At 42.7% G+C, this 17,807-nt stretch overlaps 1 protein-coding gene across 5 annotated transcripts in view; it reads left to right on the top strand.

Moving 5' to 3' along the window:
* LOC101274919 (zinc finger protein 235) overlaps positions 1-17,807 on the top strand; it is a 59,386-nt gene that overhangs the window by 3,884 nt on the left and 37,695 nt on the right. For 2 of the 5 annotated variants that reach the window (XM_033430777.2, XM_033430776.2), the window contains exon 3: positions 14,858-14,920. In XM_033430777.2, coding sequence (XP_033286668.1) covers positions 14,858-14,920 — 63 coding nt within the window. Of the gene's footprint in view, positions 1-8,029; positions 14,179-14,857; positions 14,921-17,807 lie in introns of those variants that run through there. The other 3 variants (XM_033430779.2, XM_049703889.1, XM_012533505.3) reach the window with 3 other exon arrangements.

Genomic DNA, 17,807 nt, shown 5'->3' with positions numbered 1-17,807 from the left:
AAAACCACATTTCCATCTTAGGCAGAACCCTGACAACGAGAAGGGGAGCTGATTGATTAGGGGCAATATTCTGAGCACTTAAGGCTCAGACTCCGGATCCAGACCTGCTAGTTTTGAGCTCTAACACTTACTTAGTGACCTTGGGCAAGTTACTTAATCTCTCTGTGCCTCAGGGTCAAAGATGTAAAATACAGACAATATCATTACATATTTCATGAGGTTATTGTATGGGTTAAAAGAGACTATATATCATCGGTTGGATTATATATAGGTGCTGGAGTCTGGCAAAAACTAAATATATGTAAGACATTTTATTTTGTAATACCAAGCATGACAAAAGCAAGAAGTTTTCAGAAGGAATATGTAGAGCACATAGAGATATTTCAAGGTATCCTCTTCTCTCTCACCCCCTTCACTTTGAAACTTGGATGCTATCTTACCTTTGAACAAACATAAATATTCTATACGAAGGCTTCTTTTATTTTTTTAATTGAAGTATAGTTGATTTACAATGTTGCGTTTCTGCTGTACAGCAAAGTGATTCAGTTATACATACATACATATATACATTCTTTTTCATATTCTTTTCTATTATGGTTTATCACAGGATATTGAACATAGTTCCCTGTGCTATACAGTAGGACCTTATTGTTTATCCATTCTATATGTAATAGTTTGCCACTGCTAATCCCAAACTCCCAATGCATCCCTCCCCGTTGGCAACCACACGTCTGTTCTCTCTGTCTGTGAGTCTGTCTCTGTTTGTAGATAAGTTCATGTGTGTCATATTAGATTTCACATATAAGTGATATCATATGGTATTTGTCTTTCTCTGTCTGACTTACTTCACTTAGTATGTTAAGTTCTAAGTCCATCCGTGTTGCTGTGAATGGCATTAGTTCATTCTCTTTTTATGGCTGAGTAATATTCCATTGTATATATATGTACCATATCTTCTTTATCCGTTCATCTGTTGATGGACATTTAGGTTGTTTCCATGTCTTGCCTATTGAAGACTACTTTTTAAATATCTGCTTGGGAATTCCCTGGCGGTCCAGTGGTTAGGACTCCTCGCTTTCACTGCCAGGGGCCTGGATTTAATCCCTGGTTGGGGAACTAAGATCCCACAAGCTGCACAGCACGGCCGAAAAAAAAATCTGCTTAACATGATTTCTTTATCCTTTGAATTCAGAATGTTTCAGCACAGGGAGGGGCTTATAAGAATTGCCTCTATTTTTTTTTTTTTAAAGTTGATCTGGTAGATCTAAAATCAGGTCTGCCTTTCCACTCTGGGTATTTGCCTCCAGTGGCACTAAGAAACCATGATGCTTCTCTTTCTTCTTAGAGATTGCTCCACTGGTATCTATAATGGAGAGAAGAGGGAAGGTGGAAGTCAGGAGGCCTGGATGCTGGGCTTAGCTCCCTTCCTGGCTCGCTGGGAGCCCTTGGGCAGTTAGTTCCCTTACTCCTAGTGAGGCAGGTTGTGTAGGGGCTGGGAGCAAGGACTCAGGCCACAAATCATCTGGGTTCATCACCTAGTGCAGTGGTTCTCAGCCCTGACTGCATCCTGAAATCACCTGGGGAGCTTTCCAAAATTACGGATGCCTTGACAGATTCTGATTTAGTTTTAGCAGGGCCTAAGCATTTTTTTTTTTTTTTTTTTTTTTGCAGTATGTGGGCCTCTCACCGCTGTGGCCTCTCCCGTTGCGGAGCACAGGCTCCAGACGCGCAGGCTCAGCGGCCATGGCTCACGGGCCCAGCTGCTCCACAGCATGTGGGATCTTCCCGGACCGGGACACGAACCCATGTCCCCTGCATCGGCAGGCAGACTCTCAACCACTGCGCCACCAGGGAAGCCCCTAAAGTAACCAATTTTATATGGATGGGCTGACATTTGAGTGGGGAACCTGAAGGAAGGGAGGGGTCATCCACATGAGGGTTCCAGACACATTATAAGTCCATTTCCACAGTTGGCTTTCAGAGTTTGCATTGAGCCCTGTTCTCGTCATTCGCCCAGACTCTGTCTCTGTTGTAAAAGACTAGCTTCCAGGTTTTTACTTTTTTTTTTTTCCCGGAATTTATGGAGCTCTGAATTACTGCTAGGTTTTTAAAACCATGTATGTTACCACATCAGCTTTCTTTCCCCTTAATTCTCATGGGAGAAATATCCCAGCAGGAGCTGAAGGACCACTCTCTGCTTTCACACTGCATTCCAGGCAGTGGGTGATAAAGGTACTTTGCTCCCAAGCTTGCAAGTTATTCCAACCATTCCAAGGCCTCACAGCCCCTTAGACATTAGCATAAGTTTCCAGTGTGATGTTCTAAGGCAAAAATGACTTTAAACTCTGTCTGAAAAATCCCCTGCTAATCCCATCTGTGAACATTTTATTAACTATTTCGAGTAGGGCCCTGATGTCCAGATGTGTAGGTTGTGCAGCGTGGCCCTGATTCTGAAACATTCAGCTCAGCAGAGTTATGTAGAGCCTGTTCATCAAGCCCCTGCCACGACAACAGAAGAGACAACTTTTTTTTTTTGAAGTATAGTTGATTTACAATGTTGCGTTAATTACTGCCGTGCAGTAGTACATATATATATATTCTTTTTTAAAATATTCTTTTCCATTATGGTTTATCATAGGATATTGAATATAGTTCTCTGTGCTATACAGTAGGACCTCATTTATCCATTCTGTATATAAAAGCTTACATCTGCTAACCCCAGCCTCTCACTCCGTCCCTCCCCCAACCCCCTCCCCCTTGGCAACCACCAGTCTGTTCCAGAAGAGACAACTTTTTTTTTTTAAAGATTTAATTTTATTTATTTTTGGCTACATTGGGTCTTCATTGCTGCTTTCTCTAGTTGTGGCGAGCGGGGGCTACTCTTTGTTGTGGTGCACGGGCTTCTCCTTGCAGTGGCTTCTCTTGTTGCGGAGCATGGGCTCTAGGCGCGCGGGCTTCAGTAGTTGTGGCACAAGGGCTCATTAGTTGTGGCTCACGGGCTCTAGAGTGCAGGCTCAGTAGTTGTGGCGCACGGGCTTAGTTGCTCTGCGGCATGTGGGATCTTCCTGGACCAGGGCTCGAACCCGTGTCCCCTGCATTGGCAGGTGGATTCTTATCCACTGGGCCACCGGGAAAGTCCCCAGGAGAGACAACTTTTTTTTTTTTTCTTTTTTCGGTACGCGGGCCTCTCACTGTTGTGGCCTCTCCCGTTGTGGAGCACAGGCTCCGGACGCGCAGGCTCAGCGGCCATGGCTCACAGGCCCAGCCGTTCCACGGCATGTGGGATCTTTCCGGACCAGGGCATGAACCCACATCCCCTGCATTGGCAGGCGGACCCTCAACCACTGCGCCAAAAGAGACAACTTTTAATTGACTGTTCTTACAGGGTGGGAAGTGAAGTTCTCAAAACAATTCCTCTGAAGTCATGTAACAGTGAGATGAAAAATTGAAAAAAAAAATCTCAAACGTTTAGGTGTCTGTCTAAATTTAGAAACTTAGGAATCATAGTAACGATAAACAGTTTAGAAATTTCTAAACCTGAAATTATTTTGGAGGTAATCAAGAACTCACAATAGTGGTGAGACAACTCGTAGTCAATATCAATCTAGAAAAATAAGACTAGGTGTCCAGAAATCTAGGTTGTGCAGAAATTTCCAGACATGTTTTAAATATCTAGATTTTAAACTTCTAGTTTTAAATATTGAATATTTAGACTATATAACATAAGCCCAAATGTGCTAGAGTATTGACTATGTTATTGGTTTTCATTAAAATTTCCACTTAATGCAACTACATCATTTATTATGTAAGATTCTACAGGACTTTAGTGAAACTCAGTTAAAAAAGAAGCACAACAAGTTATCAGTATGTATCAAACCCAAAACCTCTCTTAGTCTAAAACTGACACACATAATACTTAATTCTCCCTTGTGACTTAATCTTTTCTATAGCACAAACTCTTCTAAACTCTGCCTCAAAATATTCTCCATGAAGGAGCACAACCTCTAAATACATGGTATTTCCATCTGCTTTTCTCATTGTAATTCCATTACCATAAGGAGTGAATTCTTTTGCCAAAACTTGTGAAGTTTCAGTCTTCATTGAGGTGGAATTTTTTGGTTGGTTTTTTTTCATTTGTTTGTTTTTGTTTTTAGTTGTTTGTTAGTGTTGTCTTTTTTGTCACTTTGCAGCCGACTGATTTCTAATTTGGTCTTCAGTGGGTCTCACTTAATGCCAAGTGGAGCCTAGTGGACCACTTACTGGTTTCTGAAGCTTTGTAAATCAGAGAACATGTTACATGGTGAAAAACGTAAGCTGAACCTTCCCAGAGTTTATTAAAGTTTCCTTTTGTGTCCTAAGTGTGAAATCTTGAAATCTCTGAACAAGGCAGGTCACTTGTCCACATTTCTGAATTCTCTGTCCTCATAGGAGGCAACAAAGAAAGTGAGGTGGAAACAAAGAGCTTTCCTGCTAGCATTTCTAGCAACAGCTTGCCAGTGATTTAACCAGGTGTCAAAAGTCTATGATAGATGGTTCTCATTTCCAGAAACGAGGCAATTCCTCCTGTAAGTATAGGCAGGAGCACTGGCTCAGTTTTCTGAAGACAAAAATCATATCTTAAACCATAAAGGGGGTGGTTCCAATAATGTAAAAAATTCAGCTTCCCTCCTCATGAGGCTCGCATTCTTGGTGGAAAACATGTCTGACCCAAGCACAGGATAATAAGAGTAGATGTCAGCAAGTTCCCATGAAAAAAGAACCATGAGGGCTTCCCTGATGGCGCAGTGGTTGAGGGACCGCCTGCCGATGCAGGGGACACGGGTTCGTGCCCCAGTCCGGGAGGATCCCACATGCTGCGGAGCAGCTGGGCCCGTGGGCCGTGGCCGCTGGGCCTGCATGTCCAGAGCCTGTGCTCCGCGGCGGGAGAGGCCACAACAGCGAGAGGCCCATGTACCACAAAAAAAAAAAAAGAAAAAGAACCACGAAGTATGATTGGTGTGTTGGAAGCTTGGTTGTATCTTAGACCACTATGACATTCAGAGAGTTTGCAAAAGAGAGAAATCTCATAACTGCAGTAATTATGGAAAAGCCAGAATGAAGCTATTAACCAGTGATCAGTGCAGAATAATTCACACAGCAAAGAAAAGCTGCCAGTGTCCTGCGTGTGCAAAAGCCTTCAGTAATGTCTCCAAATTTGATCTTCATCAGCGAGTCTGCTTCAGAAAGACGCTTTACACATGTAACAAATGTGGGAGAGGCTTCTGTTACAGCTCAGCTCGTTGTATTCGTTGGAGGCTTCACTTGGGAGGAAAATGCTTTAGGTGTGGTAAGGGCTTCGTTCAGAGCTCACTAATATGGGAAAGGCTTCAGCTGTAGATCAGCACTTAGTGTTCACTGCAAAATCCAGACAGGAGAGAAACGCTATTAACTGTCGAGTGCGGTAGGGCCTTTGTTCACACCTTGCATCCTCAGGGCCATTAGAGAATCCACACTGAGGAGAAACCCATCAACCCTGATGTATGTGGGTGGAGCTTCCATCATGCAGCCGCACAGGATGCTTACTGGAAAGTTCACGTGGGAGACAAACTGTCCAAATGTGAGGAAAGCAGGAAGGGCTTCATTTGTAGCTCAAATCTTTACATTCATCAGGGGATTACCCATGGGATAGAAACCCTGTAAATGTGAGGAATCTGGTAAGGCCTCCGCCAGCTCTAACACTCCTAGGCCTATCATAAAATGCACACTGGAGAGCAACCGTGTGTATCCTAAGTAACTGATGAGGGCTTCAGTCTTCAGGCCCGTCAAGGAGTCCACGCTGGAGAGAAACACATATGAGCCTGTGGGAAGCACTTCAGGAGAGACTCCCATTCTGAAATCCATCTGGTAGTCCATACAGGAGAGAATCCCTATTTTTTAAAAAAGAGCTGCTTCTATCAATTCGTATTTTAAAGTTCATCAGAAGGCACCGAATTGAAGGAAACCTTATAAGCTTGAGGAGTAGGGGCAGGGCTTGAAGTTGGAGTTTGCGATGTAAGGTTCAGTTTTCTACTGGTGAGAAACCATACAAATGTAAGGAGTGTGGAAAAGACTTCAGTCACAGTGAAGATCTTAAAATTCATTGTAGGATCCACACAGGACAGAAACTCTGTAATTGCAAGGACTGTGGAAAGGGCTTCGGTCAGGCCATTCTGGTCCATCAGAGAGACAGCAGTGAAGAGAAAACATTCAGATGTGAGAAGTAAAGACTGTCAGAATCTACAGCCTCAAGCCTGCCAGAGAGCCCATACTCGGGGTTGGGGGCATGGGGAGAAAACCATCAAATTGTGAGGCGTGTGGGAAAGTCTTCACTGGATTAATTGGAGGACGCACGTGGAAGAGAAACACTATAAATAGGGGATGTGTACTGAGTGCTTCGGTGACACCTCAAGACCTCAGCTTCATCATAGTCTCCACTCTGGAGAGAAACCATACAGATACGAAAGTGTATACAGTATGGTTTTCAGATGGTTCTTGTGACTGCAGAATCATCAGACTGTTCACACAGCAGAGAAGCCTTACCATTATGAGCTTGCGGTCAGCGCTTCAGTTGGAGATCACATTTTGTACATCATCACATTTATCCAGGATGAATTTTGAAGAAGTGATGAGAGTGGGAGGAACTTTATCAGAGGATCCACGGAGGGAAACAGTTCTATGAAATGGTGTCTGTCAAAGACCTCAGTGAGGTCTAAATTCATCTAATCCTTTGGTCAAATAGGAGAGAAAATATTTTCATTAAAGTCTGTGTTTCAGGGACTTTCCCTGGCGGTCCAGTGGTTAAGACTCTGGACAGGGAACTAAGATCCCGCATGCTGCGTGGCCAAAACAAAATAAAGTCTGTGTTTCAGCCATAGCTCGACACATCCCAGTGGTTAAGAGCCCACACAGCAGAGAACCCTCGTAAGTGGTACACTAAGGACATCAGTCAGAACGGTGGCATTTATCACACGTTACTCAGGAGGGAGGCCTTAGAAAGGATGACTATGATCAGGTCCTTAAAAGTGTGATCATAGACATGCCAAAACTGATTTCCACTAGGATGTAAGCTCCATGAGGGCAGAGCTTTTGTTCACTGCTGAAGCCACACAGCATTGCTCAGTGCTTTGTAGGTGTGCTCAGAACTTGTTTGTTACATGATTAAAGAGAGAAAATGTATATAAAAGGGAGAAAATTATATTAGGTTCATCTGAAGAATTTCATATAAAATATATTCAGAAGAACCCAATGGTCTTAATAAAACTAATTCAAGTAGACAGTCAAAATGCAGAAGACCAATGGTACTACAATTCATCATCTAATTTGATCTTACACTGGTGTGTGATTGGCTACTGTTCTCTCCCCAGCCTTTGTTCTTATAGTGAGTGGGAAGATTTCGGGGCTGATCAAGGAAAAAGATATGACCAGGAAGTGGCAGTGGTACCCAATCAGGTTCATCGGGATGGTACTTCGATAAGATCGCATGTGTGAAGGGAAGTCTCAGAGCATGAGACCTTACAGAGACTACAGTGGGTGGCCACCACCACCACTGAGAAGAGAAAGAGGGCAAGGGAACTTCTGGGGCAGGTGGGGATTGGAGGGGGGCTGCTTACAGGTCTAAGTGATGTCGCTCGGCAGTACAAGGCGGAGCCTTGGGGTCAGAGAACTTCGAAAGGCAGCAGCTGCTTAGGGTCTGTTACAGCACCAGGGTTTGTCTTAATCTCTGGCTAGCAGATGTTGGATGCAATTTTGCGGAGTGTACAAAATAAGCAGGCTCCAAATGACTTAAAATGTGCTCATTTGGGCTGTATTAAAGTAATTGATTACATGAGGATTTCAGTTTGGCACCAGCAGGCTTTTGAGCTCATGGTCCCAGGCGGCTGTAAAGACGTAAATAACATAGAACAACAAGGTCCGACTGTATAACACAGGGAACTGTATTCAATATCCTGTGATAAACCGTAATGGAAAAGAATATGAAAAAGAAGAGATATATATATATGTACACACACATGTATAACTGAGTCACTTTGCTGTACAGCAGAAATTAACATTGTAAATCAACTATACTTCAATTAAAAAAATAAACAACATAGGGCCGATAAACAGGGGCTATTGTTGGCTAATTTACAAAACAGTTCTCAAATTGGATTCTTAGTATTTGGGACTCTGTTTCATATTCCATCTCTTGTAAACAGTCTGAATTCAGCTATCCTTTATGATTTTTGTGATGGTATAGCCTGGCTAAAAAATTACTTTTGTTAATCTTTCACTAACTGGATACTCCATAACACTTAAATCTTTTGACCCCACTAGGGTGTTAAAGTAGAATTTTACTGTAACACTTAGAAAGTGTCAAAAGTATTTGCTAATGACAAAAGTTGTCACAGTAAAGTTTAAACTGATAATTAGTTTTTTTATTCTTCATCTTTTCATTGAGACTTTGATGTGATTATATTCAGAGTGCTATAGCATTTCTCCCATCAACATTTGTTAGGTAGGGCTGTGTTGGATTTGAAGAATATTAATTTTGTCAAGTTCCCTATCCAACGTTCCCCCTCCTAATCCTCAAGAAAAAAAATTTTTTTAAATTGTTGCATGTGGTCATTTTATTTTCAAATTTTTCATTATTGGTGTAGGCTTGACATTCTTACACAGTTTTCTCTATGGGTAGCTGTAAAAAATGTATAAATTTCAGAGAGGAGTTAGTATATTTTGAAATGTTTAATGTGTATCTCTCTTCGATCTGCAAATCTTAGAACAGTAATTTAAATTAGGAAATTTAAAGCATAGAAAAGATAAGTACCATGAATGATGTCACTAAGTTTTCAACAAGTGGATATAACGAGTGTTCCTCAATAAGAATTTGCGTAAGATTTGATATACTTTGATATGCTTTTAATAACATGGAGCTGTTAAAATGATGGCACAAACATGACGGGATATAATCGGATTTACGGAAAATAGGTTCTGTCTGCAGATTAATATCAAAAACATGAACATGTGTACGTGTGTATATGTGCATCAGATAGCATGTGAAGGACACCTTGTATAAACAACGACTTGTTCTGATAAGGATTTTATGGAATGTTTCTTCTACTTTTTAGATTTTGCAGTGAATGTCAGTTTACTCAAGCAATAAATCTGTGTAAAATGGGATCTCTGAAATTATCAAGTAAACTCACCCACACTCTTTCAAGTGAGGTCATCCCCCTTAGAGCTACAGAGCTGTGTTCTTATGGCTGCCTCTCCTCCTGGGGAGAATCTCGCCACTGCCTAGATTCGGGGGCTGGGACAGTGACCCGCTTCTCATGGAGTGCGACCTCTGCTGGATGAGCAGGATACTGCACTGGTCTTATTTGCCAGCCTCTCCTGGTTGATAAAACGATGTTCTGGAGTTGCTGCTTCCTGATGATACGGAAATAAATGGAACCAGCACAGAACCAGAGGGCACCTTGGTTCCACCTAGGTCATGAGGCTACTCCTTCTCTTTAGGCTTATAGCTCTTAGGAGCGACAGCATTTGCTGCTTAGCAATTCTGTTTCATTTTGAGTATTTTCCTCCTGTGGGGCAATACTGTCTGAATTCATGCTCATCCTTCCTTTTGCCCTGACAAGTAAGTGATATCTAGCTTCAGTACAGAACTGTTGGCTTGCTATTAGTAAGTAGAAAGTGCTTCAACTTACTTCTGTGTTCCTGTTTTGTAGAGGAAAAGTTCAATATCAATGGATTCTTTTGCTTTTATGAGTAGCTTGTTCTTTCTGCTTGGAGGGTTCTAAGATTTTCACTTTAATCTTAGAATTCCAGAATTCTGCCAAGATGGGAATTTTTTGTTTTGTCATCAATCCAGGCATGACCTTTGGTAGCCTTATCAGTCTGCAGCGTTGTTTCTTCAGATCAAGAAAATGTTCATTCATTATCTACTTCATTATTTTCTTGCCTCTGTTGTTTCCTTCTCCAATTTTCAGAATTCCTTTTACTCACATGATAGATTTCCAGGATATACGTTTCACATCTCCTCTCTTCCCATCATTGATTCCAGCTGATTGTATTTCTGTGCTATATTTTGAGAAATTTCTTTCACTTAGTCTTTGAGATTACTATCTTTGCCCTCATCATTGGTAATCCTCCCCTTAAATTCATCTACTTTCAATTGGTAAATTGGAGATGGAACTTAGATGAGTGTGTGTGCCCTTGCCCATGCACTTATGGACACATACATGCTGAACTTCAGTTTCCTTAAATAATCCTATTATCATTTTTTTTAATTCAAGTTTCATCCCTCTCCTCTTGCAGCTCAGTTTCTGCAGGTGTGTGTTTTTTGTTCCAGCTAGTTTTCTCTCTTGGTTATTGGGACATCTAGGTGACAGCAGACATCTAGGTACTAGAAAATAGAATTATATCAATCCCCATGAGTGCGGTGACCCTATCTCCCAGTTGTCTATAATAGTGCCAGATTATATCTATTGCCTTAGTGTAATTAGGAACGGTACCCGTTTTCACTTTCAAAAATGTCCCAATTTAGGGAATTCCCTGGCCATCCAGTGGTTAGGACACTTTCACTGCCAGTAACTAAGATCCTGCAAGTCGTGTGGCCAAAAAAATAAAATAAAATAAGTCCACTGTTTTTCACATATTTGCTGTTATTTTTTTTCCTATTCAAAGGTGTTTTGCCCGGGATTTGTATTGGCGTCATTTGGTCTTTGTTCAGGTGTTTCTAGTTCTACCTATGAAGTGGTCTCTTTGTCAAGAGATGAACTTAAATCTAATCAGTAAGCTGGGATGAAGTGAGAGAGTGGCATGGACTTATATACACTACCAAATGTAAAATAGATAGCTAGTGGGAAGCAGCTGCATAGCACAGGGAGATCAGCTCGGGGCTTTGTGTCCACCTAGAGGGGTAGGATAGGGAAAGTGGGAGGGAGACGCAAGAGGGAGGAGATATGGGGATATATGTATACGTATAGCTGATTCACTTTGTAATACAGCAGAAATGAACACACCATTGCAAAGCAATTATACTCCAATAAAGATGTTTAAAAAATTAGGACATTTCATATCAGGCCATTTAATAAATATTTTTCAAAATGTGAACTGCAAAAAAAAGTCTAATTAGGCCTTTAGATTTAAATTTTACTTGATAGGAAACACATAGGCTAGAAGAAGAAATTATTTAATGACACAAAAAATAAACAATGGAGTGAAACTGAGCAGGACCCTCTGGGGTCCTCCTGGGCACAAATGCCTTTCTGTCATCCCCATCCCCCCCTTTGTCAGTTTTTGAAAACTTTCATAATAAAAAGCTACAAAATATATTCCCTGCCTAGGAGAAAAACCATGGTTTCCTGGTTCACTTGGCTTATTCACTCACCAGACACTATTTATATCAGGAGCAGAATAGAAATATATACTGAAATGTTTGAAGCCAAATGAATTAGAAAACAATTCAGGATTTTATATATGCACACATCACAATATTAAATTCCCTGCAACGGAGCTGCTTTTGTTTGACATAACAACCACTATGTTTTTTTAAAATGAAGTTCAAGATATTTCGCTTTTACAGCCTAATCGATGTGTGTATAGCCTTTTTGCAAATTCTTAGCATATTGGAATGAACCGCTCATTCCACAGAACCCTCTCAAGAGCCCTTAGGTGCCTTGCTGAATAAAGGAAGCAAAGGAGTCAAAACACTTTATTCCAACCTCTCCCTTCCCCCCAAGACAGCTTGGAAACTGAAGACTGAAACTTCCTACCTACCTTCCCTCCCGCAATTTACTGTGTACATTAACATAACTAGTCAGTTTTACTAGCATGCCTTTACTATTCCAGAAGATTCCTGCCCAAATTGCTTGATTGTTCATTAAAGGAGCTTCCACAAGCACCCATCAACTCTTCTATCTCTTTAAAGAACATCAACAGTTTGCACCTGTAGGTTCCTCGCCTACAAAAATCCTTGCTCTTCCCACCAATCCTGGCCTGCAGCATCATGACCGTCATGCAATCCCATTCGTCTTTTGCACTGAAAGACGCCGCCTTAAACCACACTTCCAATTCTCAGTGAATTCCAGCCTTGTCTTCCTGGCTCCGCGGACACTGTCAAGGTGCGGAAGCTCTGTGGAGGTGGTGTCACCAGGTAGCAATAAACTGTGTTTTTGTCTCATTAACAGGTTTTATTTCTGATATTTGGGGAGTCAGCATTGGAAACAAGTTTGAAATCCAGTGTTCCTTAAGTTCTGTGTTAGGCAGTTCCGCCTAGGTCACTTTTACGTTTCCCACTTTTTAGTCTACCCTTTGCCTCCGCTAAAAATGTTGGGTTTTAACTTATTTTCGTAATACAAGCCTCTCTTTTCTCTCTTATACGGCCGCATTTTTAAAAAATTCGCAATTATTGTTACCCAAAAAACTATCTGCTTACGTTATTTTCTCATGAGCTTTAAGAAATGAGTAAAACAAAAGGAATCTGACAGTTCCACCAAAAGTGACTAAATCCGAGCCCGCTCCACAGTCAAAACCCAAGACAGCTGGTGGGAAGAGCGGTTCTGCGAACTTCATTCTGGGAAATGTAGTCCAGGAGGTTCGTGAAATCTGAGGCGCTTCCGCCTGGGGATTCTGGGAAGTGTAGTCCGGGAACTGTGTGTAGTCCGGGAACTGTGTGTAGCCCGAGGCACTTCCGCTCCGGGAAGGCGAGGTCGAGGCCGAGATTACTCCTAGGGCGGTGAGTTAACCCAGCGTCCCTGTGATCCCTCCGAGCCTTCTCGGACTCTGCGTGGGGCCACCCGGTCCTCGCTCCTGGGGCAGGGAAACCGCAGCGAGCGGCGGAGGGCGGGAGGGGGCAGCGGCGGCGGTGTGCGTTCCCTCGGCGAACCTCTCGCGTCGGGGGCGGGCTCGCGTCCTACATTGAGTTTGACGGTCTCCCGCGCTCTCTGCTCCCCCAGCCCTCCTGCCGCTACTGCGGGCCAGCTCTGTTTCTTGCGGTAAATTATTGAGCGGGTTGCTTAATCTCTCTCTGCCTCAGTTTCCTCCGGTTAGTTCCTTCCCAATGATGGTCTTTTGAGGATTAAGTGAGATTATATTTTAAAAGCTTAAGAACAGTGCCTAGTGCACGGTAAAATGTTGGATGTTACCATAAATTCAGTGATAATACTTAAGCGCCCTGTTGTTGGGAAGCTCCTGCGAGCCTGGGATGGGGTTGGAGCTCCAGCTGCAGACCCATTGTGCCTTCCCTGATCACTGAGGTGGGTTTGTTCTTGGATTCCTGTATTCTTTCTGGACGCTTGTTTAGGAAGGAGAGTTATCTTCCTCTGGATCCTGGGAAAAGTCCTCTGTGGTTTATCCCAGACCGAGAAATGATCGTGGTCACGGCTTTGCACAGTGCTTGCGATGTAGCCAGGCTTCAGTTAAAAATGTTTAGTATTGTGTAACAACCCCGTATTGTTAATTTAAATGCAACACGATTTCTTAGTTTTAGGTTTTTATTAGTCATTGTTTACCTTCATGCAATGCGAGAAGAAACTTCGTTCTTTCAGCTTAATAACACGTGCAAGTAGTTACACCTATTAAGGGGAAAAAAACCCGTGGCAATTTAACGTTCATTAACAACAGCACAAACCATCTGTGAGACCACCAGTCAGAATTAGGCTTTTTTTGGAGAGTAAGGGTAAGTAAAGGGACATAGTCATCTCTGAAGTCTGTGTTTCCTAAGAGTCATCTTCTGTAAAGCAGATTCGCAAAGGCAGTTTTATGAATCTTAAGAGCACCTACTTGTCTGAAGCTGCAGGAGGGAATTCTGGCATTATTATACCCATTTACAGGTAGACTGGATTGAGGCACAGAGAGATTAATAACTTGCTCAAGGTTTATGCGACTAGTAAGTAGAAAGTGATAAGTAGAAATAACAGAATTTGAACCCAGGCATTTTGGCCCTGATGTCAAAAGCTCAGCTTCTCTGTACACGGGTGTGGAATTGAATCTCGGAGACAGAGTTTTGGGTGAAGTAGAAAAGGATAGCTTTATTACTTTGCCAGGCAAAGGGGAACACGGTGGGCTCCTGCCTCGAAAAACTGTGTCCCCACTTGGAGAGGATAGTGGGAAGTTTTATAGTAGTTTTTCAAGAAGGGCGTGATCAGCTCGTGGACATTCTCCTGATGAGTTGGCGGTGAGGTAAGTGGGAGTCAGCATCATCAACCTTCAGGTTCCAACTGGTCTGGGGTCTACATGCTTGTGGGCACCATACCATCATTAACTTCCCCCACCTGGAGGGGGTTTCAGTATCTGCAAAACAGCTCAAAGACATTGTTGTGTGTATCCATTGGTGGGGAAGCAGGACCTTGCCCCAAGGCTGCACTATTGTTTCTCTGGACTGTTTGTTTCTCCCTAGTCTCGCATCCCCGCTCTTCCCTAATGAACAGCTGCTTGAATCTGCCCATTGGAACTCAGGGTCATGGAGGCTGAATGAAGGCTATTTCCTGTAGTCAAAGAAATGGGGGACACAGAAAGGCTTTGTGCCCAGGAGCCCCACAGGGCCCTGCTCGGTATCAGCCCCATTAAGTTGTTGGTACTTCCCGTCTGCCTCTCATTTCCTCTAACAGCCAGCCTCAGGAATACTCTGGGAGCTACAAGAAACATGTGGGTGAGGGCTGTTTATGGACTGTTCATGAACTAAGGCAGCTGGCCGAGGAGGCCCAGGGGAAGCTGGAATCCAGCCCCTGTTCTCACTGGGTTATGTTGTCACTGCATTTGCCTAGAGAAAGGGGCCCCTCTTCCAGATCACACGAAGTACCACGTGGACTAGCACAGTTCCCAGTATCTCTCTCATGATGGCTTTCTTTCCCTTCCCCAGTTTTGCCTTCCCAGAACTCGGCCTTTCCCCAGCAGGAAGAGGAAAAAAATGACCAAATTCCAGGTAAGTCAGGTTTGCTTTTCTGTTTCTTAAAATGACATCTCATTTCACAAAGACTGGACGCATTTTTCTCCTGCTCAGGAAGGGTAAAGGGAACCAAAGGCACTTGAGGAACTGTTGTATGGCGGCCCCTTGCTTTTTGTTTATTTCCACATAATGATGTGAAAATTAATAGATAATTTTTTAAAAGAAAAATGTTCCCATAATCAATTACACTCCAATATAAAACAAAAAGTTAAAAAAATAAATTCATTACCCCCCCCAAAAAAACAGTTCCCACGTTATAAACATGTTTACAAATCAGTTTTCATTTTCTCATATTCCTTTTCATTAGTGTTTACGTGTGTTGATTTGTAATCACAGTTTTCAATACCATTTTGGATTTTTATTTTTTTAATTTATTTAACTGTGCTTTTTGGCTGCATTGGGTCTTCGTTGCTGCGCGCGGGCTTTCTCTAGTTGTGGCGAACAGGGGCTACTCTTCGTGGTGGTGCGCGGGCTTCTCATTGTGGTGGCTTCTCTTGTTGTGGAGCATGGGCTCTAGGCACGCAGACTCAGTAGTTGTGGCGCACGGGCTCAGTAGTTGTGGCTCACGGGCTCTAGAGTGCAGGCTCAGTAGTTGTGGTGCATGGGCTTACTTGCTCCGTGGCTTGTGGGATCTTCCTGGACCAGGGCTCGAACCCGTGTCCCCTGCCTTGGCAGGCAGAGTCTTAACCACTGTGCCACCAGGGAAGCCCCACATTTTGGATTTTTAAAATTGTGTAGCTCCCACAACTTGAAAGGTCACTTCATTTTCCATAGTTTACCTAGTATTTTTTTCTGTTGTCCATATTTATGTGGTTTATGAACTTTCCCATTTTAAGATGTTTGCAGTGACCGTTTTCCTACATATAACCTTTCTTCCCAAACAGGAATTCTGAGAGTTCTGCCATTTTCTTCCTAAAAGTTTGGGAACTCAATTGTTTTCTCATGGGGAGCCTCATGTTTTGTGGCTGGAATGTCTAAAGCATGGTTTCATGCAGCAGAGTCCAGCTGATACTGAACTAAGAGAAAATAATTTTGTTTTCAAACAAGAACTAGATTCTTTAATTCTAAGTTACACCACATATGTATTATAGTTAAGTATCTGTTTTGTTCACTGCCATGTTAGTATATGTTAAAGAGGTACCCACTGATTTTGAAAAGTCTAGTAGCAGCAGGGACTTGCCAGGCATTTACTTCATGAAGCAGCTGTGTTAGGATATAGACGGTCTTATCTGCATTTTAACAGAAACAGATTTGTGAACTTTCAGATACCTGTGAAAATCCACTCAGTCTCCAGCTGACACTAAAGTTTCCATTGCCCGAGCCAGGACTTTCAGGTGTCCAATGAGGATGAGTGGAGAGACCCAGAAGAAGAGACTGCTCCACATGGGGCCCTGAGGCCACATTGTGTGTATGCCTGGTGTGGCTGGAGGACTCCAAAAATAACACTGCCCTCAGTTCCTTTTCTGAGTGCCTGTCTCTTCTTTGCCAGATGTGTCAGCTAGTTGTTTAATACACATATGCTTAGGACTCCAGTCAGAACAAATGTCGAGATGGGCTAAGTCTTTAGACAGATAACTTTTTTTTTTTTTTTTTGCTGAGCAGCTTGTGGGATCTTAGTTCCTTGGCCAGGGATTGAACCCGGGACCCTGGCAGTGGAAGCACCGAGTCCTAACCACTGGCCTGCCAGGGAATTCCCTAGAGAAATAATTTTAATTGTCATAAAGGAAAACACCATACGCTAAGGCATGAGACACAGGAAACAGGAGTGAGGGGTGAAGGTGGGAATTTGTACATGCTAGAAAAGGCTTAATATTCTTCATAGGAATCTTACTGATGCATCAGCTACCTCAGTAGGATTACAAGCAAGGCAAATGAACAAGCGATATGTGGGGGGAAAATACTGAAAGAGATGTTTTGATGAAGTTAAATAAATGGAAATTTTTAAAAAGAGCTGTTTTTATCACTTACCAAATTACCCAAGATTTAAGAAGTAAGATAGGGCTTCCCTGGTGGCACAGTGGTTGAGAGTCCGCCTGCCAATGCAGGGGATACGGGTTCATGCCCCGGTCTGGGAAGATCCCACATGCCGCGGAGCGGCTGGGCCCGTTAGCCATGGCCGCTGAGCCTGCGCGTCTGGAGCCTGTGCTCCACAACGGGAGAGGCCACAACAGTGAGAGGCCCGCGTACCACAAAAAAAAAAAAAAAAAGTAAGATAATGTCCAATTTGGGCCAGAGTATGGAGAATCAGGAACACTTTTGATCTGTGACAGGAAGAGTTAATTGGGAGAATTGCCATTTTACTAGCAAAGGTGCATATTTTTTTTGACAGTGTAGTTGCCACTTCTTGGAACTTAGCTTAAGGAAATAACCAGACAAGTTGGCTAAGTTGGCTAATGCGTTTTTTGCAGCATTATTAGTAAGTTTAAAATCTTAAATTATTGTATTGTTAATTATTTGGAACGGTTAAATGTATATTTTTTCACTTTTATGAAATACCATGCAGCCGTGAATAATGATGATAATAGTAATAGTGATGGCTGACATTTTTTGAGTATCTAACGTGATACTCCCTGGAGGTCCAAGTGGTTAAGACTCCACGCTTCCACTGAATGGGGCACAGGTTCAATCCCTGGTCGGGGAACTAAGATCCCGCATGCCGTGCAGCGAGGTGGGGGAAAAAAAAAGTGTCAGATATATCCTAAACCCTTCGCATATTCTCATTTAATCCCATCAAGTACCCTATGATGGTGTGCCCTTGTACAGATGGGGAAATTGAGGTATTGAGAAGTTAGGTGACTTGTCCAAGGTCACAAAGGTAGTAATGGACAGAGCCTTAGAGTGTGAACTGAGGCAGTCAGTCTCC

The sequence above is a fragment of the Orcinus orca genome, chromosome 20 (assembly GCF_937001465.1).
Source record: "Orcinus orca chromosome 20, mOrcOrc1.1, whole genome shotgun sequence".
NCBI classification, from domain to species: Eukaryota; Metazoa; Chordata; class Mammalia; order Artiodactyla; family Delphinidae; genus Orcinus; species Orcinus orca.
The sequence above is the reverse complement of the archived record's forward strand: the minus strand, read 5'-3'. Positions and strand labels throughout refer to the sequence as shown.